The sequence below is a fragment of the Amia ocellicauda genome, chromosome 4 (genome assembly GCF_036373705.1).
Source record: "Amia ocellicauda isolate fAmiCal2 chromosome 4, fAmiCal2.hap1, whole genome shotgun sequence".
In the NCBI taxonomy this organism is placed as follows: Eukaryota; Metazoa; Chordata; class Actinopteri; order Amiiformes; family Amiidae; genus Amia; species Amia ocellicauda.
Genome location: NC_089853.1, coordinates 46,195,285 through 46,222,866, shown reverse-complemented (window position 1 = coordinate 46,222,866; position 27,582 = coordinate 46,195,285). Strand labels below are relative to the sequence as shown.

Genomic DNA, 27,582 nt, shown 5'->3' with positions numbered 1-27,582 from the left:
TTAGCCAAATATTTAATGTGGAGACCGTAGCTGTACAGTACATTGATAGTCACACAGACGTCATGTGAATGTATGAAGAATGTATGTATGCGTGTCACTTTAAAAGTAATCGGTGCCGAATATCTGCGGAACGCTGCGAGGGCGGGCTGTTTCCCGGGGACTCTTTAAACACGGGGACGGGGGAGAGGAGAGTTTGCCTAACTAAACCAAAACGGACAATATAATCATTTTAAAGCTACAAAATGGTATTTAGACTAATGAAAGTGTCTATTCCGTTTGTAGGTCACATGGATAGTCAAGGTGATTGACGAGACCTTGTATCTACACGTCTGATATGTATTCGTTATGTATCAGAAGTCAAACGACATTGTTAGGTCACATCAATAGACGAAATGCTATAGACAATAGAAAGACTTTTTGAACTAACGTCGGAACTGGACATGTAATATATGCATCGTACCTTAATGCGCTTCTCCCTTTCTTAAGATCCCTACTACGCACAAAGCATTTATGTATCAATAACTTCATGAGCTGTGGGCTTTGCACTAATTGTGCTCTTGTTGAATATCGTTAAGCATTTACTTAATGCATTGGTGATATTTGTGCACTTCAAATACTTAGCCTCGTCTGCTGCAATCTGACAACGAGATCGACCCACTGTGACGGGATCATTATTGAAAATAAAAAATAAAATGTTTTGACAAAATGAAAACTATGCACGGTTTGAGAGCTTTGCTACACAGAGCGCAGTTGCAGCGCGGAGGGGCCCCAGGGCGCAGCTATTGCTCAGGGACCCTAAAGACGATCACTGGACAGAAGCAGCCCAGCAACAGTGCCGATGCATGGAGAAAAAAACTTGCATCAGGACCAGGGTTTCAAGATTTCATTGAACATGCTTCTCCCAAAGACAACAAGTCCCGGCTGCACCAAGTGGTTCTGGAGGAGATGCATCCCTATCTGCCTGAGGACCCACAGATGGGGAAAGGGAGAAAAGGTCAGTGCAGGCTTGGATGAATGTCCCTTCAGAGATTATGAAACTAAATGCAATTCTCTGATGCCCGATTAGTCATCATGCAAATTACAGTTTTGAAGGCAGGTAGTGACAGCAGAAATGAACTAGCCCTATTTATGTTGTTGCATCTATATTTGTCTTCAGTGTTGACAGCCTGTTGTGTAAAGGTTTTCTGATTTCTATCTTGACGTGATACTTAAAGTAGTTTTGCTCTGAGTCACTGGCAGTCCAGTTCCAAAGGTTTTAAGTATTTTTTTCCTCCCCTTTCTTCGCCTGATTGTTGTATTCTGGCTTTCTGACACCTGTAATTTTGTCCTGTGTTTGCCTGAACTGTCCTTAGTGTACTTCGAAACGTACGGATGCCAGATGAATGTGAACGACACGGAGATCGCCTGGTCTGTCCTGCAGAAGAAGGGATACCTCCGCACAACTGAACTCACTCAGGTACACAAGTCAACCTGGGAATGATGTCTCTTTGGCACATATCACCGCTTTCTTTTAGTTATGTGACAATGATAAAAATTGATCCAGGATTTTATTTATTTTAAAAACATAATTTGCTCTTTTACAGGCTGATGTGGTTCTTGTTGTTACATGCTCCATAAGGTAGAGTGAATATTTTGTCCTTTTGATCAAATGTATCAGACAACAGATCAACCTCTCTGAATGGACTTTTCCCATTTATCTATTAATTCTTGGTAAAATTCTGGTACATTTATTCTGTCGATGAGTCGCTTGAAGCAGTTTTGGCCCACTTTTGCTTGTTTGTTTTGTGATCTGCCTGTCTCAAGCTGTTTGTGGTGTTTCCTTGCTGCTCGCAGGGAGAAAGCAGAGCAGACTATCTGGAACAGACTGCGACAGCTCACTGCCCTCAAACAGAGGCGCCCCAAGTCACACGCTCCACTCAAAATAGGAGTTTTAGGTCAGTAACCACCAGAAGGCTTGAAATACCTCAGATTGTTGCATACATTTGTACCCAAAAACAAACAATCTGGGTTAAACATATCAAAATTAAATAAAACGTTAAACGCACAGGGGATTTTTGTCGTTTCTCTTGACGAGTGTATTTCCCTCCGTGTGCCCAGGGTGCATGGCAGAGAGGCTGAAGACGGAGCTGCTGGAGCGAGAGAAGCTGGTGGATGTTCTGGCCGGGCCTGACGCCTACCGGGACCTCCCCCGCCTGCTGACAGCCGCCCATAGCGGGCAGAGGGCCAGCAACGTGCTCCTGTCACTGGAGGAGACCTACGCTGACATCATGCCTGTCCAGCACACCTCCCAGGGCATCAGCGCCTTTGTGTGAGTGCTCTTGCACCTACTACTTTGACTGCAGTTTGGTTGAGAGAAGTTTTTATATTTTCCCATGATTGCACATTGCTCTCCTACACTTTACTGTGGTTTTACCATGGTATGCTACAGTCTAATTTTATACGGAATAGTATTTGGAACAGCTGCATTAAAGCAGCTTTGATAGTGTACAGGAAGAGCGGCGAGTTTTACCTCCCAGCTCCTGCACGCGTGTGGTCTGTCATTGATGGTAGTTGTATGTGTTGTTTGTCAGCTCCATCATGCGTGGCTGTGATAACATGTGCAGCTACTGCATTGTCCCGTTCACCCGTGGCCGGGAGAGGAGCCGCCCGTCTGCATCCATTCTGGAGGAGGTCCGGATGCTCTCGGACCAGGTGAGTTTACACAACATTGTGCTGGATTGAATTCATCAGTATGACTTGGTGAATAAGAAGAATTGCATGGGCATCATATCATAATACATATTTAAGGACGCATATATTGAAGTCATTTTCAGATCCTTCTAGACCAGGGGTGGCCAACCCTGGTCCTGGAGAGCTGCAGGGTCACAGGCTTTTGTTCTATCCAGATCGTTAACTGCTTAATTTAACCAATGATGGGTCTTAATTCGGCAAAATGTCCCTGTGTTCAAGGTATCCATTAATTGGTAATTGAGAGAGACCTGGAAATCCTGCAGGATTGCTGCTCTCCAGGGCCAGGGTTAGCCACCCCTGTTCTAGGAGGTTCTTTTTTGTGTGGTTTCTATTCAAGTGTGTTTGACTTTCAAATGGAAAATGATCACGGTAACAAAATAGACTTTGTGTGTGTGTTTCTGTCAGGGAGTGAAGGAGGTGACTCTGCTGGGGCAGAATGTGAACAGCTACAGAGACACCTCAGAGCAGCAGTTTTCTGGCACTCAGCCCACACAGCTGAGCCGCGGCTTCAGCACGCTGTACCGGGGTCGGCCGGGGGGGCTGCGCTTCACTGAGCTGCTGGACAGAGTGTCCCTCCTCGACCCTGAAATGAGGGTCCGCTTCACCTCTCCTCACCCGAAGGACTTCCCCGACGAGGTACGTGGTCAGTCCAAAACCACTGTCTGCACCACCCTGCTTTCCAGCTCAGGGACATCTTCCTTATAGTCCTGTAGTACCATCAGTCATACAGTAAATTCTGGTGCAGTGAAATGGGATTACTATAAACAGACAGCATCAGAGTCCAGATCTGTAAGCAGCTTCTTATTGCAGACGGTGTCCATTTACTTTTAACATAGCAGGCTGTAACGTATTCCCTTCTGTTGGGAGCCACAGGGTGGAGAATACCACACAACACAGTAGGAAATAGAGAGAGCAGTGTAGGAAACAAAAGTACTAAAAGATAGTGGAAATGAGGACTGAGAAACCAGGAGGAAACGTTACTACGAGACAGTGAGTAGTACTTATAATGAATGGATAGAAAATATGTATTATTTCATTGGAACACTTGGTTCAGTTTTCAGGCAGTTTGTTTCTGTTCTGAATCTGATTTAAACCTTAATTAACTTCCAGAAAATGACTTGCAGCCCAGATAACATTGTGGCTTTTCCTGTTGTAAGGGATTGACTGTTTAAAATTGAGCATAGAGTGACACCTAGTGGGTACCTGGTGTTGTTCTGATGTCAGACAGTTTTTGGATTAAAATGGAAGATGTTGGTCACAGACGCACACTGACACTGTGTGTGCACACGGATGGTGTGCTGTTCTGCAGGTTCTCCAGCTCATCCAGGAGAGGAGCAACATCTGCAAGCAGATCCATCTGCCAGCCCAGAGTGGCAGCAGCAGAGTCCTGCAGGCCATGAGGCGAGGGTGAGGCGGTGTCTCCGAAAGTCACAGATCGCACTAGAACAGAGCGCAGCCACTCTGGAATACTCTGGAATCTCTTTGCCCTGCTGTTCTGAACCTGGCTCTTAAGGATGTACTATCCCGCTTGTTTATGTTCCAGCTAAGCTTTCAATTACTTAATTTATCCCTTAACTAAAGTAATAATTTGGCTACAATTATTCTGAACATTTGAGGAAAGCTAAAATGATATGTTCATAGCATGCCCTGCCCTATCAGTTTCAATTTGGTAACTGAGGGCTCATTTGGATCAAAAACCAGCAGGCCAGTGAGGAACCCCTGATTTAATTGGTTAAAGTCACATGAATGCATTATTACCCTGAAGGATTAATACCATTTTAGAAGGTAGAATCTGATGGTTCTCATTCTTCACTTCCCACTATTACACCACACTTTGCTTCAGGAAAGTTTTTATGTGTATCTGCTGACTGGGTGCTCATGTGAGAAACCAGAAAGAGACCTCAGAGATTTTGTCCACACGTTAGCTGTACCCTGTAGAAATGTAATAATTTACAAGGCTGCTGAATACCTGGCGAGGGAAGGTTCATGAACAGTATAAAGTGGTTGTGTGTATGCACTCTGCTCTGGAGGTTTAATAATCAAGGTTATTCAGTTGATTGTCTTTGTGTTATTGTTTTGTTGCAGCTACACTAGAGAGGCATACTTAGAGCTGGTGGCACACATACGGAAAATAATACCAGGTATCGTTTCTTTCTGTGTTTTGTGGCATTGGTAAATGAATGTGGTTTGCCAGCATTAGTGCCATTTGTGTACTGTCCCTTCATAAATGCATGCTTTAATAAAAAAGGTTTTGGTGTATAATGTAGCCTATATAACCTAGATAAAAGTGCTGTTTTTATATTTATATGTCAAGAAGCTCTCTAAAGCATCTGTTTTCCATTTGTACCCCAGTGGAGTAAAAGCATGTAGTAGTGGGAGGGTTATTCCTCTGGGCTGCTGTTGTAAGTGTCTCTGCTGTGCTTTGACTGTGTTGTCAGGGGTCAGCCTGAGCAGTGACTTCATTGCCGGCTTCTGCGGAGAGACGGAAGAAGACCACCAGCAGACCGTCTCCCTCCTTGGAGAGGTGCAGTACAACGTGGGCTTCCTCTTTGCATACAGCATGAGAAAGGTGAGAGCCTGAGCAAGAAAAGGACAGACATGTTTTATGACATGCACCCATGTTCTATAAAGACCGATCTGCTTGTGTGTGTCGGAGAGCACTCTCTTCCAATATGTAGCCCGCTTCCTCTCCCTCTTGCAGAAGACCCACGCCTTCCATCGCCTCCAAGATGATGTCCCGGCAGAGGTGAAACAGCGCCGCCTAGAGGAGCTCATCGCTGTGTTCAGGGAAGGGGCTCTCCGAGTGAACAGTGGTCTCATTGGGAGCACACAGCTCGTCTTAGTGGAAGGGGTGGGTATGGCACGGGTCTCAATCCTCATACTCTCTTAGGCTTGAGTGAGGCTGGAAGGAGTACAGCCCGTGGTTTGAAGGTCCTAGGCAGTGACCTCTGCGTGTCTCTGGTGTCCGCAGGAGAGTAAGAGGTCGGCGGCAGACCTGTGTGGGCGGAACGACGGCAACGTGAAGGTGATATTCCCCCGGCAGGATATCCCATCAGCCCCCTGCTCCCCGAGCACAACAGCCATCCGTGCGGGAGAATACGTGCTGGTTGAGGTACGGGGTGCTGAACATTAGCAAACTGCACGGCCTGCTTCAGTCAGTCTTTACGCCATATTGGCAATCCTCGTCACGCATGCGTCGTGCATCTGTGCTTTGCTGTGCTGCTTTAAACACGACCTCTGCGATCCTACTGCCCTCTTCCTACTGACCGATTCCCAATAGCATCCAACAAAACGATGGCCTTTCTAAATATCCCCTTCACTGGCTTTTGCTGTGGAGCTGTGAAGTTGGGAACCAGCTTGCAAACATTTGGCTGGGTGGTCACTGGTCATTTTACTGAAGTCGCCTTTTCTTGTTCAGATCACGGCCGCGAGTTCCCAGAGCCTGAGAGGTGTCCCGCTTTGCCACGCGACAGTGAGCTCAGCGGGGAACACGCTGCCTCAGACCTGTGAAGAGGGAGAGACAGCCGTGTGCTGACCCAGACTCGAGGACCTCGCACACGGGTCTGCACTGTCACTGGTAACTGCAGCTGTATTACTGATTACACAAACAAACACACACCCACTGAGAACCGTAGGGCTTATAAACCAATAAAAACGTGTTTTACTAAAACCCCCGAAACCAATAGAAAGTGTTTTTGAAAGCTGAGCTTCATTTGAGTATCCATGGTTTTGGTTAGTGTGTATTCTTGTCATGACTGAAGATTACTGTATACTATGGCATAGAGGCGTAGTTTTACTGAAAAGTGAATTAAATTGCTTTTCAAAATTCACAATAGCAATTAAAATATGACAAGCAAGCTCTGATCAGAGTGAACAATCTAAAGAACATGAGTGAAAAAACACATCTCAGACAGTGTTGGATAAAAATGAAAATATACACAATATTTAAAAAACTTAAAATACTGCATTGTGTTTTGGCTGTAGTGCAATAATTTAAACGGATACAGTAAATAAGTTACACTTTTTAGGGCATTTTTAAATGCATATAAAGCAGAGCTCCCTCTCGGGACTGCTTCCTGCACTGTAAGTATAACTTGTCACTGTGTGATCGGCAGTATTGAGGACTGAGGAGGACTTGTAAACCTGAGAGAACCTGACAAGTGTAAAATGCTAATATTAACTAGGCCAGCACTTAACACTATCTGTATTCTAATGTATAGAACATGCACGTTTTTTTCCTTTATTATCCCTTATTATAATTTAATTTATTTTTGCAATGTTTGATTTGTGGTTATATATGATTAAAAGTAATGTTAACTCTGGGGGGGAAGAAAAAAAAAACGTACAGGTATCGGACCCAAAAAACCTGTATCGGTCGGGCTCTAATACTGATAGGCCAATAAAAGTGCAATGCAGTTTCACATGTTGCATATCGCCTTCTTAATCCTGAAACATCTGTTCTCTTCAGCTTAAGGCTTCCTGAAAAAACAATGGTTTGTTTTTGTGATTCATAAGGAAGGCTTTAATCCTCTCTCCTCTCCACTCCTTTTGTATTTTTGAGATACAACATTAATTTAATTTGTTTTTACGCTTGTGTTGAGAGCTATCAAATACCATACCATACCATTCTACACAACATACTATTACTGTTATTTCAGAATGTCCCATATCAAGATCTCTGTGCTTTGGTTTTATGATCTAGATTGTGCAAAGGAAAGGAAAGGAAACCTGGAGAGAATATGCACAGATCTGTTTAATGAAGGTAACATGAAGAAACAAGGTTCACCAGATTCTAATCGTGTTTTATCAACATTGTATAAAACAAACACAGATGAGAAAACAAAAACATCAAGATAGTGCCTAACTGCTATTTGAGTCGAGGAAAGTAAATAACATGAGATTCACGACTGTATATAAAGAAAAGCTAATGTTGTGTATAAGTTTAACACTGTTTGTAACATTGTTACTTTGTGTTTATAAGCACTGAAACAGATGTGATTAAAGTTAGATTTGTAGCCCGGAGGTTTGTTGTGTTTGAGTCTCATCAGGACCCTACTGCCGGCTCCCTGAAGTCAACCCGTATAATGAGCATCGGTCCCGATCAGTATGTAACTCTGAAATACACACACAAACATTTCACATCAGAAATAGCTTGACATCAAGTGAGAATCTGCTACAGAGTGGCTTAGGCAGTTCAAGTGATTCAAATGTGTTTCAGGTAACAAATTCCTATTGAACTGCCAGAGGAGAAGTGGTGGCTGAACTGTTTCCCATTCTCTTAAGTCAAATCTCTCCCTAATCCAATTAATTCTCTTTTTAAGAAATGGCAGAAATGCAAAGGACTAATGCTCACCTGCTTCACCTGAAGCTGTGGGTTAACAAACTGCATCCAGCTAAACGATGGCAGAGGGAATCCATTGCTGAGTTGTGCTGTAAGACACAACATTGTGACATTGTGGCAGCTTTCTTTGTTTTCAGAAATTACAGTGGAGACTGTAATGAAAAGCTCATCCCACAGATATTACTGAACTTATTTGTGGCTTTTGTTACCAACATAACATCAGTTCCTTACATAACATTTGAGCAGTAGCCTATGTTAAGAATTCAAGAACACAGTGGTAATAATGGTCAATTTTAAAATTTGTCCGAAGGCTCAGTAATTTATCCTTAAGAAGTTCCCATTTGTATAGAAAAGTATGTAGTATTAGTAAACAGTATTAAGCTTCTTCTGTTGTAATTAGGGGTTTTAAATGAATCCACCTCTGAGATAGTTGGGCAGATTTGATCACTGAACTGTGCAACATGAGTGTTAATACTGCTCAGTAGGTGAGCTCCAGCTCTGAATAGATTTGTAGATCTTACCATTCACCATGGGCATCACTATAGCTTGTACAGCCTGTTCAAGAAGGGGCTGCAGCAACTCGATCAGTCGGGCTATATTTAGTGCCTAAAGATACAAAAAAAATTACCTCACTAACAATACTGTAAAGAAATGAACTAGATCACTTTTATCCACTCAAATCAAAACGTTCTACTTACTTTTCGAAATGTTTTCGCTACACATAACCCTGTTAATTGACACTTTAGTGACCTTTTACACCTTTGTAGGCCCATCCTTCTTGGACTGGAAAAGATTCCACAGTCCTTGATTGAGGTGTTTGAGTTAAGTGCAAGTTTCTGTTTAGGATACTACAATGGCTCTCAAAAGTATTCACCCCCCCCTGTACTTTTTTACATTTCATTGTGTAACAACATGAAATCAGAATGGATTTAATTAGGAGTTTTTGCCACTGATCAACACCGAAGATGTCCATAATGTCAAAGTGAAAAATATAATCTGTAAATTGTTCTAAATTAATTACAAATACAAAACAGAAAATACTTGAATGCATATTGAGCTGTGGTGAAACCAGTTGTCTTTAGAATTCACATAGTTGAATGGAGTCCACCTCTGTGCAATTAAGGTGTGTCACATGATTCAGGTTAAATACATTTGTATCTGGGAGGTCCCACAGTTGTTTAGTTCAATTCCCAACAAAAATTAATCTGCAATTATATTTTTCACTTTGACATTATGGACATTTTCTGTGTTAATCGGTGGCAAAAACTCCTGATTTAAATCCATTCTGATTTCATGTTGTAACACAATGAAATATGGATAAGTCCAAGGGGACCATAATTATGAGAGCCACTGTGCATTGTTACCGAGCTGTCAGGAACTTAAAAAATCTATAGGGGTTGATGCAGGTGAAAACTCACCTGTGTTTCCTTATCCACGCGCAAGATCTTGGGAGCCGGTAGGACCTGATACAAACAAGACCATGTTATCATTTATTGGGGCTTGAATACCAATTAGAGAGAGAATTGACCACTGGAATCCTTGGATTATCATACATGGCTGGACTCCCACTGAATAGATCTCAGCCTTCTCACATTATATTTTAGACAGTTACCTGTGTGGCGAGATGCATAAATACAATCTTTAGGAGATTTGATCCCCTATTCCCTATGTCTGGAATAATTGGGGGGGAGAGTGAATTGTACGTTGTCTTACTTTAAGTAACTCTATGTAGTCACTGCCGAAGGACAACCTCATTCTGTTAAACAGACACATGGATTAGTCAAAATCAGGCATTGTTTTAAATAGATCTTGAAATGAAACATGAAAGAAATCTCAATGCTTTTTCATGCAGGGCTTTCTTTAGGCTGTGCAGCCAGACAAACTGTTTGGTCTTACCTGTTAAGGGATGTCCGTCCAAACAGTTTAATTGCAGAAATCTGAATCTTGACATCGACACTAGCAGTCTGTGTGAAATCAGTTGATCTTTTAGGAATCGGTATTGCATTGTCAATATAACGGACATTTGCACATCATAGAAATGTAAGGCCAGTTAGATTCTGCTGTGTTGTATATTGTTTATATGAGAAAAGCACTTTTGTTGCTGGCAGTGTTTATTATGGAGTGGGGGTGGTGATCGTGAACTTACCACATTCAGAATGAAAAGGTTGCCGAGGGTGGTGCCAGGCAATGCGGCAGTAATGGAGCCAAAAACTTGCAATGTTATATTGTTGGGCTGAAAGGTTACAGATGGCTGTCTGTTGGCTTTTATTTGCAGCTTTATTGGATAGGCAGGCAACTGATCTGCAATCTGCAATTTTGAATGATAGATAAGAAACAGTCGAGATGTTACATTTAATACAGAAGTCCCCTGAATTCACACAGGTGTAGAATGTATTCAAATATCCCCACTTTCTAGGAATGTGTGGGTTTACTAATGTTTTAATCTCCATAGATGACCTCTGTAAAGAACTTTGTTTACAAGTATTTTTAGGCAAGATTAATGCTGTTTTCCCTGAAAACATCACAGGCTATGAGACATCCAGTGAGCTACAGAGGTAACTGTTGTGCAATAAGCTGAGCAAACCCAAACTAACTCAAACTCACCTACCCCAGCCTGATTACATATTGCCTTTTAGGAAATCCCAGTCAAAATCATCTTAACATCCCACCCAAAAGATTCAATGCATACATTTCAGTCTTACCTCAGGCATTATTAATTGAAGAATTGATTTGGTGTTGAGCCTTAGAAGAGAACTCCTTGGAATCTGAAGGAGAAAGACAGAAGAGAAAAGCAGTGTTTGAGTACCTACTGTAAAGTCAATTGAAGTTGCTGTGAATATGTAGCTGTGGATGGGATCGTTGAGGACTTGCTGCTCTCCTTCCTGCACCGATCTGACAGCAGAAAATTGATGATTTAACAATAGTGTCTCACCATGTAATCGGTGATGTCGACGTACAGCTGTCCTGTGCTGAAGTAGACAAAGCCAGCGGTGTTGGCCGTGTACTCTGACATTGCGATGTACAACATGCTGCTGCTGGAGTAAGGGATGTAGACGTAAGGTGGACTGAGAGGGGGCTCCTGGTATTTCCTGTTGTTGTAGAACTGGCCCTAGGGACAGGGGGCGAATATTTGTTGGGAAGAACTGCAGACTGATCACAGGAGTGTAAAAAATCACGCACCTGTTCGCTCTCGTTAAACTGTAAACTGTAATGCTTTGACCGAGGTCTTCAAATATTGTAGCCGAACTGATGTACTTCCTTGATTAACTTGATTACTTCCTTGATTAAGTCATTTTTGGAACCAGAGGCAGGTGCACAATATATGTAAACAAATACATAAAATATAACCACAATATCATGTGCTCAGATTCCGTAACAAAAATAAGGCTCAGTCTTGAGTTGAAAATGCCAAACTGCAGTTGAGCCTAGATAGATTTCTGTAACGGTTTTGTCTCATTTCATATTTTATAAAGAGGGTTCTTACGTTCAAATTCAGATCAATGTAGTTACTGGTTGCCCTTGGATTCATGACCATGGAGTAATCAATCCCTGCATATTTGTCAGCATTTGCCTTTGCTGGAAGATAAATGATAACATAATTTAGGCTTTGAAGCAGCAATGTTTGCATTTTAAGCCACAGTTATGTCATACTCTTTTGGGCTATTGAAAAAGGATCACTTGTGTCATCAGGTATTGAGATTTATTTTCTCTTATAATAGTTTTTTTTCCTCTCCTCCATGTCTAATGTTTTATGTATACATTTTGTATTATTCAGAATCTTGTATTGTTGTTTTAATCCGTGAAGCGCTGTGTGGCAATTTTGTGAAGGGCGCTATACCAAATAGAAATTGATTGATTGATTAGTAGACTCAATCAATACATATAATGACAATAGCCTGAAAAAAAATTAATATCTAGCTAGCCTGACCTGAGGGCCAGGGCTTTTCCAAAAATGTTGTAGGTGACTGTATTGCTTATCTTTTCTTGTGAGAAGACACTGTTTAATGCGCAACAGAGAAAATGAGATTTAGGCCTCCTTATTCTCTTATTGCCCTTTTAGAAGTAATATTCAATTCCCTCGAATTCCTCTGTCAGAATCAGACTAGATACCCAAGAATTGTGTTTTTGTTGCTTTAATTAGCTGTTTATTGAGTCAGTTTTTACAGTATCTTGTAATATGATTAAGTCAAGGCCTTACGTACTATTTAACGTCCTCAGAATGGAATTCAGGTTGTAGATGGATCGCGTTACATCTGGACAGATCTAAATCAAATAAATAGTGAAGAGTTCTCACAAACTGTTCCTAGAAATAAAGAAAACCACCGGCTTTTGTATAAAGTCCTTGTCGGGTTTCTGTTTTGATTACTGAATCATTATAAATCAGTTGTACTTGGATTGTTTTGGTTCAAAGATTACAGATAACAATATAATAAGAGCTTACCTGCCTTTGAAGATTACTTTGAATGTTACTGTTAATGTAGCCAGTGAACAGGTTGTACAGCCAGCTGCAAAAAGAGCACTCAAAATAAGTCAGTGGAGGGCACAGGTGTTTTTTTTTTTTTTTCCTATTCAGTAATCGTATGGTTGAGGTTCAAGCTTTTCTCTTATACATATCTGTTGCTCAATCTAACTATGGGATTCATCCTGTTTCAATAGTCTCTTTGCTAATTCTAGTTTCATGTTGCAAATGAAACTGTAACCAATGATAACTGAAGACTGCTTTTGAAAAAATTACCTTTATAATCAATACATAATAAGACCGTAAGACAGAATGGTCCTACCTTGCGCCACCGTAAAAGCTGAAGCTGACATCACTGATGTCGGAATTGCAGCTGGCACTGCTCACCGTGGGACGTCCTGAATTGTCCATGGCAAACACAATAGTTGCTGAAATGGTAATCTTGCTGATGGACAGCTCATAGGTACCCCAGTCCTCTCTGAACAGTCAGTGAGTGGGGAGTGGAAATCATTTTTTATTTGTCATTTTAAAATGCCCTTCATCTGAGCATTATTTCAGTATAGCTAGGTTTTGGTTTGGTTTGGTTTCTCCGGTGTTATATGTAATTATGAGCTTATGTAGTCCTTTCTTTGAAAACAAGAACAATATATATACATTTTGTGTGTGTTAATGGTGGATGGCATGCAGGCTATAAAGATATCTGAATAGCATTTATTACCAGAACATTTGAATGGATAAATTCTGTCACAAGAGAAATAAATAATGACCAAATGTATGGTCAGAAATTATGACTTACATATTCCATAGGTATTTTAGCCACCAATCTCCTCCAATCTTAATATTTGCATTCCTTATACTCAGTTTGATGCTTCTGTCTGGGATCATATCAGCTGAGGTGGAACCAAGGTCAAGACGCTGCACCCGAGATCTGAAAAGTGGAATTCGGAAAACAGTGCCTTCCCCAAGTCAAATATCTCCTCTTTACTGCAGTTTGAAAGTACTGGTCAGTACTGTCAAGGATCAACTGACAACAGGCTGTTGAAAAGTGTGGGGATGGGAGGGTGTGTTTGTTTTTCCAAATACACCATTGAGATGTCAGAAGTCTGCTTATATGTAGGAGCAAATGATTGAGATCAGGAATTTGCAATCGCTGCGTCCCAAAAAGGAAATGGAGGATTTTGAAACTCCTCTGACAAGTGGCTTGGAAGAGGATGTTAGCTGCTCACCTTGAAATTCGGAAATGTATATTGCCAATTACAGGGGCTGGCAGAGTCCCGGACAGAGGTGGTATCTTCATGTTTAGCAGCTCTCGCCGCAGGATGTTCATGCCCACATTGCGGCCTGAGTGCATCAGAAGAGAAGACAGTCTGATTGAAAACCTGCACGGTGCAGAGATGGCTAACAGCAACTGTCTCCATTGTCAAACGAAGTGGATTTATGAAAAGTCAAAAATTAGCTGAGTAATAAATGCTCTTAAGACGTGAACAGATAAGCAACTCCTGTCTTGCAGTAGTTCTGGTTTTAAACCACAAGGCCATACCACAGTACTACTGCAAAGTGAATCATAATCTAACTCAGAAATAAATATTGTTTGTTTTCAAATTGCCTTGGTTGTGTAATATGCTGTGATGTAGAAATGTGGCTTTACTCTTGTCCAGACCTGACTTGTGAGCGGCCCTGCCTTCGATTAGTCTGCTAGCCATATTCAGTCCGTACTGACCAGCACAACAGTAAGACATGCACTCGTTCTCCAAGTTTAAACAGCTGCCCCTTTTCCAAACAAAACTCTCAAGCATGGTAAACTGTTGTAAAGCTGTTCATAGCCTATTTAATTGGGTATAAGCCCATGCTTCATCTTAATGATGTGTTCAATCCCACTGATAGATGTCTGAAAGTATTGTATATAAAGTATATAAAGCGAAGATATATCTTTCAAGTGATTACATGTGGCACACTGAATCAAAACAGTGGGAATGAGAGTTAATATTGTCAGTAATTAATAGTAGTCACTTCGGCTGGGCACCTACCATAGTTCATTCCTCTCCTTGTGAGTCTCAATGTGATGGCCGGGTTTGAGGAGTGAGACAGGTGGCAAAGAGCCAGTAGGGACAGGAGCCACCACTGGGGCATGGCCTCGTCTATGACCTGGGGGGTAACAGTATCTCGGTACTGTACAGTATGTAAAATCACATGCTGAAAAGTGGCAAGAAAGGCTGTTTAGTGTTGGTTTGTTCTTGGAGCTGATTTGACAGCCTTTGCTGCCACTCAAAGAAAGTGGAATCAAAATGTCTTTTTTTCCATCATGACCCACACTGAAATATGTTCGTATACAGCTGTACTATTCTGGTTATAGAATAAAAACACATTCAATCTGTGTCTCACTCTATTTTTGCTTTAATATTTTTCAGGACATAAAAACAATAAAAAACAAAGAGGAAGGCAGGTAGAAAAGTACAAACACATGTTTTTTATAACTGGGAAATTACTCTGTACACTGTACTGTTTCCTTGCCAAACCAGTCCATGGGATCCTCTGTTTCATTCTACTTCCAGCTGTGCTGTTCCCTTAATGCATTAAAAAAAGTTCTTATTAAGCAAATTGAGTAGAATACCAGTCCAATTCAACTAATTAAGAGTGGAAGGGTTCCACAGAAACAGTTTGGAAGTAGCAGTTTACAGATTTCCCATAGTCAAATTATTGTTTATATTCCCAGCGTGTATATTTCTGGTTTCTCAAATGACAGATGTATAGCCCACCCCGACAGGACCATATTGATATAAATGTGTTAGTTCCTCTTACCTTTGTGTGTGAAGAGTCAGTGTGTCTGCTCCGTCAGTGCAGTGAGGCTTACTCCTGGAATTTCCAACACGTCATAATCTTAATATACTCCCTGGAGCAGTGGGAGGGTGGGTACAGATGATTTTGGCAAAACCATCACGAGGAACAGTTGTAGGAATTTTTCCCATGTCCCAGTTCAAGCTTGGATTAGGTAAAACAAACATTTAACCAAGAATTGAATGCTTAAAAGTCAGTGCCATCCCCTATAGCTGTTTTCTCTTGGCAACACAAGTCTTGCACGATTCACCATGTGATGAGGTATTTCTCATGGGAGATAAATATGTATCATGTTGCCTGTTTATTTACATACATACCAACACAGTAATTAAAGTTCTCCAAGTTCATTTTGTTGATATTCTCAAAAAAGCCCCTTTGCCTTTATATATGGTGACATTAAGACAGAATTGCCCTGGTTGACAGTTTTCTCAAGAAGCATGCGTTGTCCAATAGATTAGGTTGCAGTATTACAGGTAGAGTCTTGACAGGTGTATCATGAGCAGACGCTGGATGGTGTTCAGGGACTGTGTGGTCCTGACTTGGGGGACAGGGTGATTCCACCTCTTAGGGGTGGGCTCTGGAGGAAGGGCAGTGGAGAGGGGGCTCTCTAGTACAGCAATCAGGATTGAATGTGAATACAACAGTCAGCACCCCTAATCACAGACAACCAAGAAGCTACAGAGGTTACGATTGCTTGAATACAGAGAACCCAATTATCCCCTGCTGTCTTTCATCCTCCCACCCCACCTCCATTTCTGTGCTTTCCACCTGGCTTCACTTTGGAGCACTAAGCTGATACACATATGTTTGAAACTCACTTGGAAATTCCCTTGCATTCATCTTGCGTAACATAACTGGCTTTGGTTTGTGATTCAATACAAACTACTTGTCTGGGCTTTACAGATTCTGATAATATACAGTTAGTATAGTATGGTTCTCCACTCTTAGGGCTAGACAAAATTAAATATTTGACCCACCTGTGAATCACAAGTTATGCCCAATTGTGTTTTGATTGATAAATACTAGAGGGTGGCTTCCAGCACTCAATTACCACAAAATTAGGTAGAGATCTGTACTTTGCGATCTGTACATGGGTAGGTCAAACTTGTGATTCCCCTAGATTAATGTATATTGTTCATTTCATTGACCCCATGTGATTTGGCATTGCATTGACCACGTCTGATGCTCTCTTACACCAACAATTGCATTGTTAAAATGTGCTTTTATTAATAATCAGCAAGTAAAGGAAAATCCATCCATTTCAGCAGTGGTTACTATGTGACAGTGATTGGCAGCAGGCATCTGAACAGAACGCTGATGTCACGCAGGACTCAGGGTTGGAAGCGAACGTCGGTTGCGATCAACAGGTAGTTCTGGAAAAGACAACAGAAAATAGAGGGTCTGAGAACTCTGTTGCACGTTCAGACGTTCAGGCTTCACTTACTCTGGAGAATCTGGTGTGCAGCTGTGGTACAGCATGTCTAAAGGAATGCCGAACAAGCTAATGGACTTTCTTTGCGTGGTGTTCCTTGTTTCGGTTTTCCCCCATCCTGGTCTTTGGGATTCATTGTATTTTCTGGCTTTCCTTCCAACTCCTTCCTTCTAACTCTTAAATGCTCAGTCCTTGCTTTTGGAAAATACCCTCTTTGCATGGGTTTTTACAGAGACGATCAAGCAAAGATTTGCTCAGTCTGTCCTCACCTTGTTTAATAGACGGTTTGCTCTCTTCCCCACATCCCTTAATTAATTAATTTAGTCAGTGCTTGGCTTAATTAATCACAATTACCATTTGTTACATTTATTGATGATTGCAAGATAAATACACATCCTCTAAGTTTCATGTGGACATCCACCAAGAGAACAAGTTTTCTGCTTGAATTTTCACTTGAACTACAGACATGAATTACTCTCAAGCATAGCATGATGTGTGACATATGTAATTCTTAACAGTGTGCCTCAGTCTTTGTGGTTCCTTTTCTGCTTGATGATTGTCCACAGTTTGTGTGGTTTTGTGTTATTCCCTTGGGATGAAAATGGCCTTACCTTTTGTATCTGTATCTGGGGATTCACAAGGCTCATCTTCCTGAGCGTTGGAAGAGGAAAGCCCTTTTTGAGGTATGCTGAAGAGACAGACAAGCCTATTAGGACTTGAGCGATTTACTAACATGCTAAGAGACCTTCAATTGCAGCCGCCCTACAGAACCATGGACATCAGCTAGAGGGACTCCTGCATGAATTTTCAAGCACGACCTTACAATTCAAAGGCCCTTTTCTGCGACAATTCACAAGCAATCATAATTACCAAAGCTATATAATTAGTTTTGTAGTAATGAAAAAATAAATGTGTTATTACCATTAACCTGGGGTAGAACAACCGTTTTCAAAATGAATGGAACGACGTTATTGAGGACTTGGACCTGCAAGGACAGAAGTAGACAGACTGAATATATGGGTTTTTCATAAACACCTCTGTAGACAACAGCATCGTGTTTAGATGGTGCCCAGGGAAATGGCAACCAAGTTGAGAACATTTAGAGCTAACACTGAAATCTCTACAACAGTAAAAGAAAGTAAAAGGAAAATATACACTACTGTTCAAAAGTTTGGGGTCACTTAGAAATGTCCTTGTTTTCAAAAGAAAAGCAAATTTTCTTTGTCCATTAAAATAACATCAAATTGATCAGAAATACAGTGTAGACATTGTTAATGTTGTAAATGACTATTGTAGCTGGAAACGGTTGATTTGTAATGGAATATCTACATAGCTGTACAGAAGCCCATTATCAGCAACCAACTGTGTTCCAATGGCACGTTGTGTTTCTAATCCAAGTTTGTAATTTTAAAAGGCTAATTGATCATTAGAAAACCCTTTTGCAATTATGTTAGCACAGCTGAAAACTGTTGTGCTGATTAAAGAAGCAATAAAACTGGCCTTCTTTAGACTAGTTAAGTATCTGGAGCATCAGCAATTGTGGGTTCGATTACAGGCCCAAAATGTCCAGAAAAAAAAGAACTTTCTTCTGAAACTCGTCAGTCTCTTCTTGTTCTGAGAAATTAAGGCTATTCCATGCGAGAAATTGCCAAGAAACTGAAGATCTCGTACAACGCTGTGTCCTGCTCCCTTCACAGAACGGCGCAAACTGGCTCTAAGCAGAATAGAAAGAGGAGTGGAGGCCCCGGTGCACAACTGAGCAAGAGGACAAATACATTCTAGTATCTAGTTTGAGAAACAGACGCCTCACAGGTCCTTAACTGGCAGCTTCATTAAATAGTACCCGCAAAACACCAGTCTCAATGTCAACAGTGAAGAGGCGACTCCGGGATGATGGCTTTCTAGGCAGAGTTGCAAAGAAAAAGCCATATCTCAGACTGGCCAATAAAAAAACTGATTAAAATGGGCAAAAGAACACAGACACTGGACAGAGGAAGATTGGAAAAAAATGTTATGGACAGATGAATCTAAGTTTGTACAGGGTAAAAGGGATCTTGAAGAAGGAAGGCTATTACTCCATTTTGCAACACCATGCCATACCCTGTGTATGGTGCTTGATTGGAGCCAGTTTTCTCCTACAACAGGACAGTGACCCAAAACACAGCTCCAAACTATGCAATAACTATTTAGGGAAGAAGCAGTCAGCTGGTATCCTGTCTATAATGGAGTGGCCAGCACAGTCACAACCCTATTGAGCTGTTGTGGGAGCAGCTGGACCGTATGGTACGTAAGAAGTGCTGAGCAAGCCAATCCAACTTGTGGGAGGTGCTTTAGGAAGCATGGGGTGAAATCTCTTCAGATTACCTCAAGAAATTGACAACTAGAATGCCAAAGGTCTGCAAGGCTGTAATTGCTGCAAATGGAGGATTATTTGATGAACCCCAAACTTTTGAACGGTAGTGTATCTTATTCAGTACAAGTTATTTTATTTGCAAACCCTCATAAAGTAGTATCACTGCAAGGTTTATCAGAAATAGCATACATGAGTCCTGATGTGACTCTTACGTTTCTTAACTTCCTCTCAGAAATGTTGCCATTGCACATCTCACTAAAATCAGTGAAAACTATTTCAGAATCCATCTAGAATCTGTTTGATCAGGATGTGTTACTGGGGTTGTTCTTACCTGAAAAGGTCCCACGTAGCTTTCCACCAGTGATATCTCCAACCTATGGCAATAAGAGGGCATTGCTTTCATTTTCTTTTAATACCAACATGAGGCCTCTGTTCAGTCTTTCTGAATGGCCATACCAGTATTTACTCTCAGCCAAAGGAGTACCTAATCTGCTTACCCATTCAGTGACACAGACCCAGCTATGTTCGTCCCAGTGATGTAGACCTTAGCACTCACACTAGTGACCTGCAAAACCAAACAGAGTGGGAGTCTGAGACCATGCAGTGAGCCCACCTACCTGAAAGCACTTGTCTGTGAACAGTGTGAGGTACTTTTCAAAGTACTTGGTTACCAGACTCTGATATGTCCATCAAAGCCTATACTAGACAAATGACTACATGAGAATAAAATGAAAAAGGATGGGGTAGAACATAGAGCGGTGCAATGTGAAACCATTGTTATCATAAATGCTGTGATTTCCATGCACGTTGCAGGTGAAGTGGACATCATGTCAGACCTACCACATTGATAATAAAGAGTGGGGCGAGTGTGGAGTTAGGCTGGATGGCATAGGCAGTGACTGTGCCAGCAGCCTGGAGAGTTGCATTGTTGGGCTCAAAGGTGATAAGTGGCTGCTTGCTGGTCTTCACAACACATTTCATTGGCATGTTGGGATACTTCTTTTCAATCTGAAATGCAGAGTAATACGATTGAAGATCAGCATCATGGGTCATCAGTGTGAAACCTGCCAAGCTGCAAAGACATTAGTCATGGCAAACTTACAGCTTTACGCTGGTGGGAAATGGGGAAAACGTAATGCAAGTTTCATGTATATTTCTACTGTGTTTTCATGCAAGGGTGGACATGACTAATGTGAGCAATGGACAAAAGAGTTTAAAGGAAAACAGAAACAATAAATGTAATTTAGACTAAGAATATAGAACTGCTGACCTGCTGAGAGCAGGAACAGCGCTTGCTTTCAGAAGCCGTTGAGACAGATAAGTTACTTTTTTATGACTCATCTACTGTACTTGAAAACTGACAAAATGTTGGAAAGAGGAAGTACGTCACCTCAGGAATGATCAGTTGGAAGCTTTTGGTGTTGAGGCGGAAGGGGGAGCTTTTGGGAAGCTGAGAAGAAAGTAGAGGGGATTAAATAACCTTCCCAACCCGAAAGAGACCCATTTCCCTGCAAAATATTTATTGTCACAAAATAGCTTGGTTGGAGATATTAAATTGGCATGCACTTTTATTTTTGTATTTTCACTTGTGCTTTTTTTTCGGTCACAAATTCTCCGTTGCAGCTCTCCTTGGTTCTGATATATACAGGTGCAAATGTAAATCTGCTGACCCAAGAGGCAATTATTATTCTGCTTCCGATACCCAGTAACAACCAGGGCACAACCGCAAGAACGCCAAGGTGTTGCCCAGCAATTTATCATCTCACCATGTCGTCTGTGATGTCAATGCTGAGCCGTCCTAAGGTGTTGTAGACAAAGCCAGCAGTGTTGAGTGTATATTGGGACAATCCCAAATACAGCATACTTTTGGCCTGGTCTGGGAGGGAGAAGGCTGGGGCCGTAAAGGGAGGCTCCTGATGGTGTGCAATGGCATAGAACTCACCCTATTGAGGGATGAGAGAGAGATGGATTGAATTATCTGAGACATGGACTTCTCACATTGTGTCTTCTGGTTTTCATTCCAACTGAACTCCTTATAACTGATCACTTAGCTAAGTCACAGAAAACAGTGTAGGCCTACTTAATTAGATTATTATGGTTATTATCTGAGGCTCAAATTCCTGCATCACTCATAGAATGCTCTTCTATCCCAGACATTATTTAATTGGGATCATTGCTTACCTTTAGGTACAGATCAATGTAGTTCTTAGTCACCGAGGGGGAAGACACCAGGGAGTATTGAATCTCTGAATACTTGTCCACTTTTGCCAGCACTGGAAGATGGAAAGACAACAGTGACTAGAAAGTCAATCCTTTGCACATGCAGGATGCCTTCTTAACATCCCGCGTTAAGCAAATACTGAAATGAGTTACAGAAGTGCATTCACTCCAAATCTCCAGAGGAGTGCACTTTCTGGGACTTCCAATACACACCATTCAATGTCTGCAGCCGAGGATTCAACCCTTCTATGGATTTAGCGACCAAGGGACAAAGCTGAAATGAGAAAGGGGATCATGGTGTGAGATTAAAGTGCTTACAGGAGCTGCACAGAGGAAAGCACTCTTACTGACTGTTTAATTGAAATGCTTGTTGCTGACTCAAATCCTACAATGGAGCCTGATTCAGCACTCCCGTAACACACTGCCACTGCACTGATCGTAATGTACACCGATCAGCCATAACATTATGATCACTGACAGGTGAAGTGAATAACACTGATAATCTCGTTATCATGGCACCTGTCAGTGGGTGGGATATATTAGGCAGCAAGTGAACATTTTGTCCTCAAAGTTGATGTGTTAGAAGTAGGAAAAATGGGCAAGCGTAAGGATCTGAGCGACTTTGACAAGGGCCAAATTGTGATGGCTAGACGACTGGGTCAGAGCATCTCCAAAACTGCAGCTCTTGTGGGGTGTTCCCGGTCTGCAATGGTCAGTACCTATCAAAAGTGGTCCAAGGAAGGAAACCGGCGACAGGGTCATGGGCGGCCAAGGCTCACTGATGTACGTGTGGAGTGAAGGCTGGCCCGTGTGGTCCGATCCAACAGACGAGCTACTGTAGCTCAAATTGAAAAGGTTAATGCTGGTTCTGATAGAAAGGTGTCAGAACACAGTGCATCGCAGTTTGTTGCGTATGGGGCTGCGTAGCCGCAGACCAGTCAGGGTGCCCATGCTGACCCCTGTCCACTGCCGAAAGTGCCTACAATGGGCACGTGAGCATCAGAACTGGACCACGGAGCAATGGAGGAAGGTGGCCTGGTCTGATGAATCACGAGTTCAAGCTGTTGACTTGGCCTCCAAATTCCCCAGATCTCAATCCAATCAAGCATCTGTGGGATGTGCTGGCCAAACAAGTCCGATCCATGGAGGCCCCACCTCGCAACTTACAGGACTTAAAGGATCTGCTGCTAACGTCTTGGTGCCAGATACCACAGTACACCTTCAGAGGTCTAGTGGAGTCCATGCCGCGACGGGTCAGGACTGTTTTTGCAGCAAAAGGGGGACCTACACAATATTAGGCAGGTGGTCATAATGTTATGGCTGATTGGTGTATTTGTTGCATTTAATTTGATCTGGAGAATATGTGACCTTCAGTGATTTGTTTTTCTCTCTCTCTCAAATCCTGGTAATAATCACCTGTTTTTTAATAGACTTGCGCAGAGCTTTGTCAATATACCTACTGAAGAGGTTGTAGAGCCAGCTGCAAAACAAGAGACACAAGAGAACATGAAAGGGGTGGGGGGGAGCAAGACATTGGCTTCCAGACTGTTTAGGTGTGCTGTTGGCTGTGCAAGGCCTTTAACAAAGCTCGGACTAGTGAAAACCCAAACAGGCATGTCGTAGTATTTTGCTAAACCTTTAAGTAAAAGTTATCATATATGCAGTTCTGTACAAAATATAAGAAATATATATATATATATATATATGATATCAACATTTTACAACCAAATAACAGGGTTAAATACTGCCAAGTTTCTGGGGCCTTTTAGAGCCAGTTGATTATTTATTTCTATTCAACCTAATGGCAAGGCATTTTCTCATTTGTAATTTTTGTTTTGGTGTAACAGGGTGCTGCCCCCAGCTGGTGGGTGGACCTACGCAACTGTAATACTTCAAGCACACATCAGATGGCACCCTCTTGAAGAAGCTATGGTGCTCTTGGTCTTACCTGGCCCCTCCGTGAAACTTGACTTTAGCACTCCTGACGATGGCCGAACAGCTGGCACTGCTGACCGCCGGATGCCCTGTCCCGTCCCTGGACACGCCCATGCCTGCTGAAATGCTCAGCCCGCTGACAGACAGGTCAAAGGAGCCGCTGTCTTTTCTGCGCAATCAGAGATATGTACAAAGTTACACTCCTGCAATATGCAGACATTGACTGCCATTATTTGATCCCTTTCCCCCAGTCTGCATCTGTCATACTTACATGACTCTCAGGTATTTCACTCGCCATCTGCCTTTTATTTTGATGAAGGCATTGCCGATGGATAGTTTGAGCCCTGAGCTGGGCACCAGCCCCAGACTGGATTGTGGGAGACCTAGATTCACAATTCTCATCCTGCAGGAGAGATGGACAATGGGTTCACAGCAAAGGCAAACAGGTTTTCTAAATCATTACCAAACATTAATTTTATCAGCTCTTAGAGGAGCTTTTTGTTTCTCTAAACTCCCCACAGTGGAGGTGGCATCATGACAGGTTGATCACAACAGCTCTTCTGAAATGCTCAGACATTGAAAGCACCTTAAATGGAGATTTGTTTTGGGGGGTTTCGGTAGATAAACCTGTACCAGAAACTCACCCAGACACGCTGTACTTCACCTTCCCAGCATGCTTCACCTTTACTTTCCCTGAAATGTCTGGAATCTTAATAGATTGGAGTCTCTTCTGCAGAACAGCCATTCCAATCTGCCGGCCTGCAGGGGACAAACAGGATTTGCAATCCAGAGAGAAACCCCATTCTCTCAATCTGTGCTGAAATGTGCTGTATCATTATTCTGCTTTTATTATGCCATGTTCCAGGAAGACAGCACAGTTTCATGAGCACAGATTGAATGGCGTAATATTATGGTAAATGTGCTTAGATTATATTGTTGATATGTGTATATATAGGCCTATACATATAGTTTATATTACCTCATCTGAAGAAAGCTGGGAAATGTCGACACACTCGACAGAATGATACCAATGCATGCTTTGCAGGCTTTACATCTCCAGTGTTTCATGCTTGCACTGTTGCAATTCCTAAGATATGCAATGTCTGTTGCATTTGAGCCCCCACAGTATTGCCTCAAGGTTATGGGGGGGGGTTGCTGCTGCGCAAGGTATCACGATTACAGAAGTGATGGAACACTGTACAAAGTGAGCTGTAAGCCTACCATACTCCAGTCCCTTCTGTGTCAGTCGCCCAGTGACACCAGGGTTTGTACACAAGGTCAGGGGGCAGAGAGCCAGGAGACCCAAGAGCCACCACTTGTTCATTGTGTCTTCAGTCTGTGGAAGGGAACACAACTAAGAGGGTTATACTGTATGAGCTGCGTTACAAATGTGGCATCGCCATAATTATGTATTCCCCTGTCATTTACTTCGGATACATCGTGGAGTCTATTCAGGACTAGCAAACCGTACATGTAAGAAACTACATAGTATATTACAAAAGCATAATTGCCACTACTGGGTTAAACACAAAATGCCAATGTACACCATACACACACAGACACTCCCTGGCCTGGAATGTGCAACCTTTTAATTACAGAGACTACCTGAATAAAGTGTTGTAGTGCTTTTGGCCCTGAAAGATTTGTCAACAGTACCTGAAAGATCAAATTCACCCCTTTACCCCACCCCCTATACAGAACAATATGCTCCGGAGAAGATCCGCCTTGATTGGATTATGCTTGATAAAGTTTTAAACCTTTGTGGCATATATAACCACACATCCCAGGTCAGTCATTTCACCATGATAAGCCATCGGTGACTGCAGTTTTGCAATTGTAAAACTGGAATAACTGCAATCTTTAAAAATGAATCACTGTGAGAGATACAAAGTAAGTCACTGCTTTATACTTCAGTCATGTATAATGTTGTATAAAGGATTTTCTTCTTAAGTTTCAAGACAAACTGATTATTATCAAATGATGATATCTTGAGGGGTTTATTATTTATTTATTTATCATCATCATTCCACATACTAATTTGCATATTATACCATCTTCCCATCATGCCATAAACTGAACATCTTGTGTGTTTGCTAATCATTTACAAATCATGCTTAAAAAAAAAAATGTTGATCAAATTAAGAGGAAATATTAAGAAATGTTTTGTGCTGTGTGTTTTATTATTTCCAAATCCTATTACTGAAAACTTACATTCTTCCTGTTTCTGTGTACATGAAGCAAGCTTTTTCCTTCGTTCTGTAAGAGAAGTACTGTTTTGGCAGCAACACAAAAGGGGTAATTTTCTGTATGAGTTTAAAATTAAATAGTGTTCGCTTTTACCCTGCACCAGTGCCTTGTCAGCAGCTATCTGAGATGTAACTATATGAAGTAAAAGTTTCAATACCTTTATCTTTTAGCTATATCAGTCAATGTGTATGTTTTTCTTTGTTTTTAATATAAACTATAGTATACTTTAATTTTGCATTGCAGAGATATTCTCTGGAAACCCACAGAGAATTTAGTGCCTCTTCACAGTACAAATCGTTTTTTATTATGAAAGTTCATTTGATTTTGCGTGTTTTATTTTCATAAACAAGATATCCCTAAGTATGATTTTAAACAAAAAAATGTTATCTATGTTTTTTTGTATTCCTCCTTTGATCAACCAAGTACATATGTTTCGTATTCAACAAACGTGTTGTCCTTAGGCTTAGGCTGGTTATTGCATATGTATTTTATATTTGTATTTGTTTTGCAGAGCTTCCCTTGAGATCTGCTGATTGAAATACAAAAATACTAAATCATAAAAAACATCAGCATCAGTGAAATCCTACATGCAACCTTATAAGCAAGACCAGACTGAGTTTAAAATGCTAAAACAACAAAGTGTCTGTACTGTAATGGTACAAATACCACATGATACAGGATGAATGAGACCTTGTTGGGAGTATTAGTTATATATTAAATCATGAGTAAATTAAGAAGGGAAAAAAGGCAGGCACAAATGTGACTTGATTCCCTTGATTTTAATAGGCTCCTCTGTACAGAATTTGAGCACTAACCTCTGCCGAGTATAAGTCCCAACTCTACACCCGCTGTGCACAATGTGATTGCAAAATAACAAACATAGGCATATAAAATCACACACTTGGCGAGTAGTGTGTGTGTTGGAGGGGTGGGTGGGTTAATAATAGTTGTCTATCTGTTTATATATATATTAACCATGACAATTCCAGTTCCTCTTTTGTGACATTGCGCAAGCAGGTAAAATACAGCACAATGCATCCATTTAAAACAGATTGATGAAACACATCTATTTAAAAACTCACTTATCGCTCCGAAATCTGTTTTAAATATTAAAATGTAAATCATTGGCTGGGTAAAAGAAATCAAAACAAAAATGTAGGTCTCAATACCCTGTCATGATATTCAGTTTTGGGGATACTCAGCAGGTGCAGTAAAAAGACATCCGTACAAGAGCCAATGTAATACCAAATGACTTCGGAAAAATCCACTGGCTGTAGTAGACTGTTTTCAGACTGTATTATTATTATTACTGCTGATATTAAGAAAATATGCCTTTATCCAACTAATGTTGTTTAACCAACACGAACATTTTTACAATGGCAACAGTATCACTATATAAATTAATGTACACATTGAAGTGAATACACTTGAAGATTAGAAGGGGTGCATCTTTAGTATATCTGTTATAGCATTGAAGAGGTAAGAATTTGGAAACAACAACATCCTTACTGCTGCTTAACCATTCATATACTTTTGTTTACATTAAGATTTTAGTTAGGATTTCAATTATAGAGAGAAATGTCAGAATACGTGACAAATTACATAGGGTTACTATATCGAATATTAGAACATTGAAAATGACCCCTGACATATAAGTGAAATCATTTCAGAGTCCATTTCTCTGGATTGAAATCTTGTAACTCACCTGATTCTTCTTAAAGTCTTCTTAAAAAGTCACATTGTTCTACAACAGCTCTCTTTTCTGTGGCATTTTAGTGAGGACATTTAATTATATTTAAACAGGAAGGCTGTCATTTCTCTGCTGTGGGAAATGGTTCAATCTACTTCGATAACGCACGCCACAGTTGAGTGCACACAGGCATTATCTGAAATTTAGCCATAAATGAACTGCCTGCATTTAATTTTTTTTTATAAATGCATCTTCACACAAACAGTACAGTAGAGACACTGTCATGCATGTTAACCTCTTTAGAAAACCAAAAGGAAGTGTTATTTGACAAGTATTTGAT

General features: G+C 41.2%; 3 protein-coding genes across 5 annotated transcripts; 1 reads left to right on the top strand and 2 right to left on the bottom strand.

Annotated features, from left to right (window-relative positions):
- The first annotated feature begins 160 nt into the window (after window positions 1-160).
- On the top strand, window positions 161-25,721 carry cdk5rap1 (CDK5 regulatory subunit associated protein 1). 3 transcript variants are annotated; one of them, XM_066702565.1, is made up of 14 exons: window positions 161-994; window positions 1,353-1,456; window positions 1,584-1,618; window positions 1,834-1,934; window positions 2,098-2,308; window positions 2,571-2,691; window positions 3,136-3,366; window positions 4,040-4,137; window positions 4,816-4,871; window positions 5,169-5,299; window positions 5,432-5,581; window positions 5,702-5,842; window positions 6,149-6,307; window positions 23,218-25,721. In XM_066702565.1, exons 1-13 carry the CDS (start codon window positions 706-708, stop codon window positions 6,263-6,265), a joined length of 1,785 nt encoding a protein of 594 aa, XP_066558662.1. In that variant the 5' UTR covers window positions 161-705; the 3' UTR covers window positions 6,266-6,307; window positions 23,218-25,721. The 3 variants fall into 3 exon arrangements, with proteins under 3 accessions (XP_066558662.1, XP_066558661.1, XP_066558660.1); XM_066702564.1 differs by lacking the exon at window positions 23,218-25,721 and adding an exon at window positions 7,433-7,750; XM_066702563.1 differs by lacking the exon at window positions 23,218-25,721 and having other exon boundaries at window positions 6,149-7,750.
- On the bottom strand, window positions 7,708-16,431 carry LOC136748645 (bactericidal permeability-increasing protein). The gene is made up of 17 exons (XM_066702566.1): window positions 15,330-16,431; window positions 14,558-14,723; window positions 13,757-13,871; window positions 13,327-13,458; window positions 12,853-13,008; window positions 12,513-12,576; window positions 12,274-12,334; window positions 11,556-11,647; window positions 11,004-11,180; window positions 10,774-10,836; window positions 10,218-10,379; window positions 9,968-10,035; window positions 9,785-9,827; window positions 9,490-9,534; window positions 8,593-8,677; window positions 8,084-8,160; window positions 7,708-7,844 (listed from the first exon to the last, which is right to left on the bottom strand). The coding sequence occupies exons 2-17, from the start codon at window positions 14,658-14,660 to the stop codon at window positions 7,803-7,805; spliced, it is 1,485 nt and encodes a 494-aa protein (XP_066558663.1). The 5' UTR covers window positions 14,661-14,723; window positions 15,330-16,431; the 3' UTR covers window positions 7,708-7,802.
- LOC136748646 (bactericidal permeability-increasing protein) lies at window positions 16,568-24,637 on the bottom strand. The gene is made up of 15 exons (XM_066702567.1): window positions 24,527-24,637; window positions 23,950-24,064; window positions 23,577-23,708; window positions 23,319-23,474; window positions 22,787-22,850; window positions 21,584-21,644; window positions 21,332-21,423; window positions 20,917-21,093; window positions 20,541-20,600; window positions 19,991-20,158; window positions 19,648-19,715; window positions 19,482-19,524; window positions 17,719-17,782; window positions 17,409-17,485; window positions 16,568-16,738 (listed from the first exon to the last, which is right to left on the bottom strand). Exons 1-15 carry the CDS (start codon window positions 24,627-24,629, stop codon window positions 16,697-16,699), a joined length of 1,422 nt encoding a protein of 473 aa, XP_066558664.1. The 5' UTR covers window positions 24,630-24,637; the 3' UTR covers window positions 16,568-16,696.
- Window positions 25,722-27,582: the final 1,861 nt, after the last annotated feature.

Excerpts from the sequence above, each read along its gene's own strand:
- LOC136748646 (XM_066702567.1), bottom strand. The coding sequence starts at position 24,629 with ATGAACAAGTGGTGGCTCTTGGGTCTCCTGGCTCTCTGCCCCCTGACC. Across the intron at positions 22,851-23,318 it reads AAGTTTCACGGAGGGGCCAG|CTGGCTCTACAACCTCTTCA; the intron begins GTAAGACCAAGA and ends CTTGTTTTGCAG. Across the intron at positions 20,159-20,540 it reads TCCAACTGATCATTCCTGAG|ATTGAAAAGAAGTATCCCAA; the intron begins GTGACGTACTTC and ends TCTGCATTTCAG.
- cdk5rap1 (XM_066702565.1), top strand. The coding sequence starts at position 706 with ATGAAAACTATGCACGGTTTGAGAGCTTTGCTACACAGAGCGCAGTTG. Across the intron at positions 1,457-1,583 it reads GCACAACTGAACTCACTCAG|GCTGATGTGGTTCTTGTTGT; the intron begins GTACACAAGTCA and ends GCTCTTTTACAG. Across the intron at positions 2,309-2,570 it reads CAGGGCATCAGCGCCTTTGT|CTCCATCATGCGTGGCTGTG; the intron begins GTGAGTGCTCTT and ends GTTGTTTGTCAG.
- LOC136748645 (XM_066702566.1), bottom strand. The coding sequence starts at position 14,660 with ATGCCCCAGTGGTGGCTCCTGTCCCTACTGGCTCTTTGCCACCTGTCT. Across the intron at positions 13,872-14,557 it reads AAGGAGAGGAATGAACTATG|GCCGCAATGTGGGCATGAAC; the intron begins GTAGGTGCCCAG and ends TGATGCACTCAG. Across the intron at positions 13,459-13,756 it reads ATACATTTCCGAATTTCAAG|ATCTCGGGTGCAGCGTCTTG; the intron begins GTGAGCAGCTAA and ends TCCACTTTTCAG.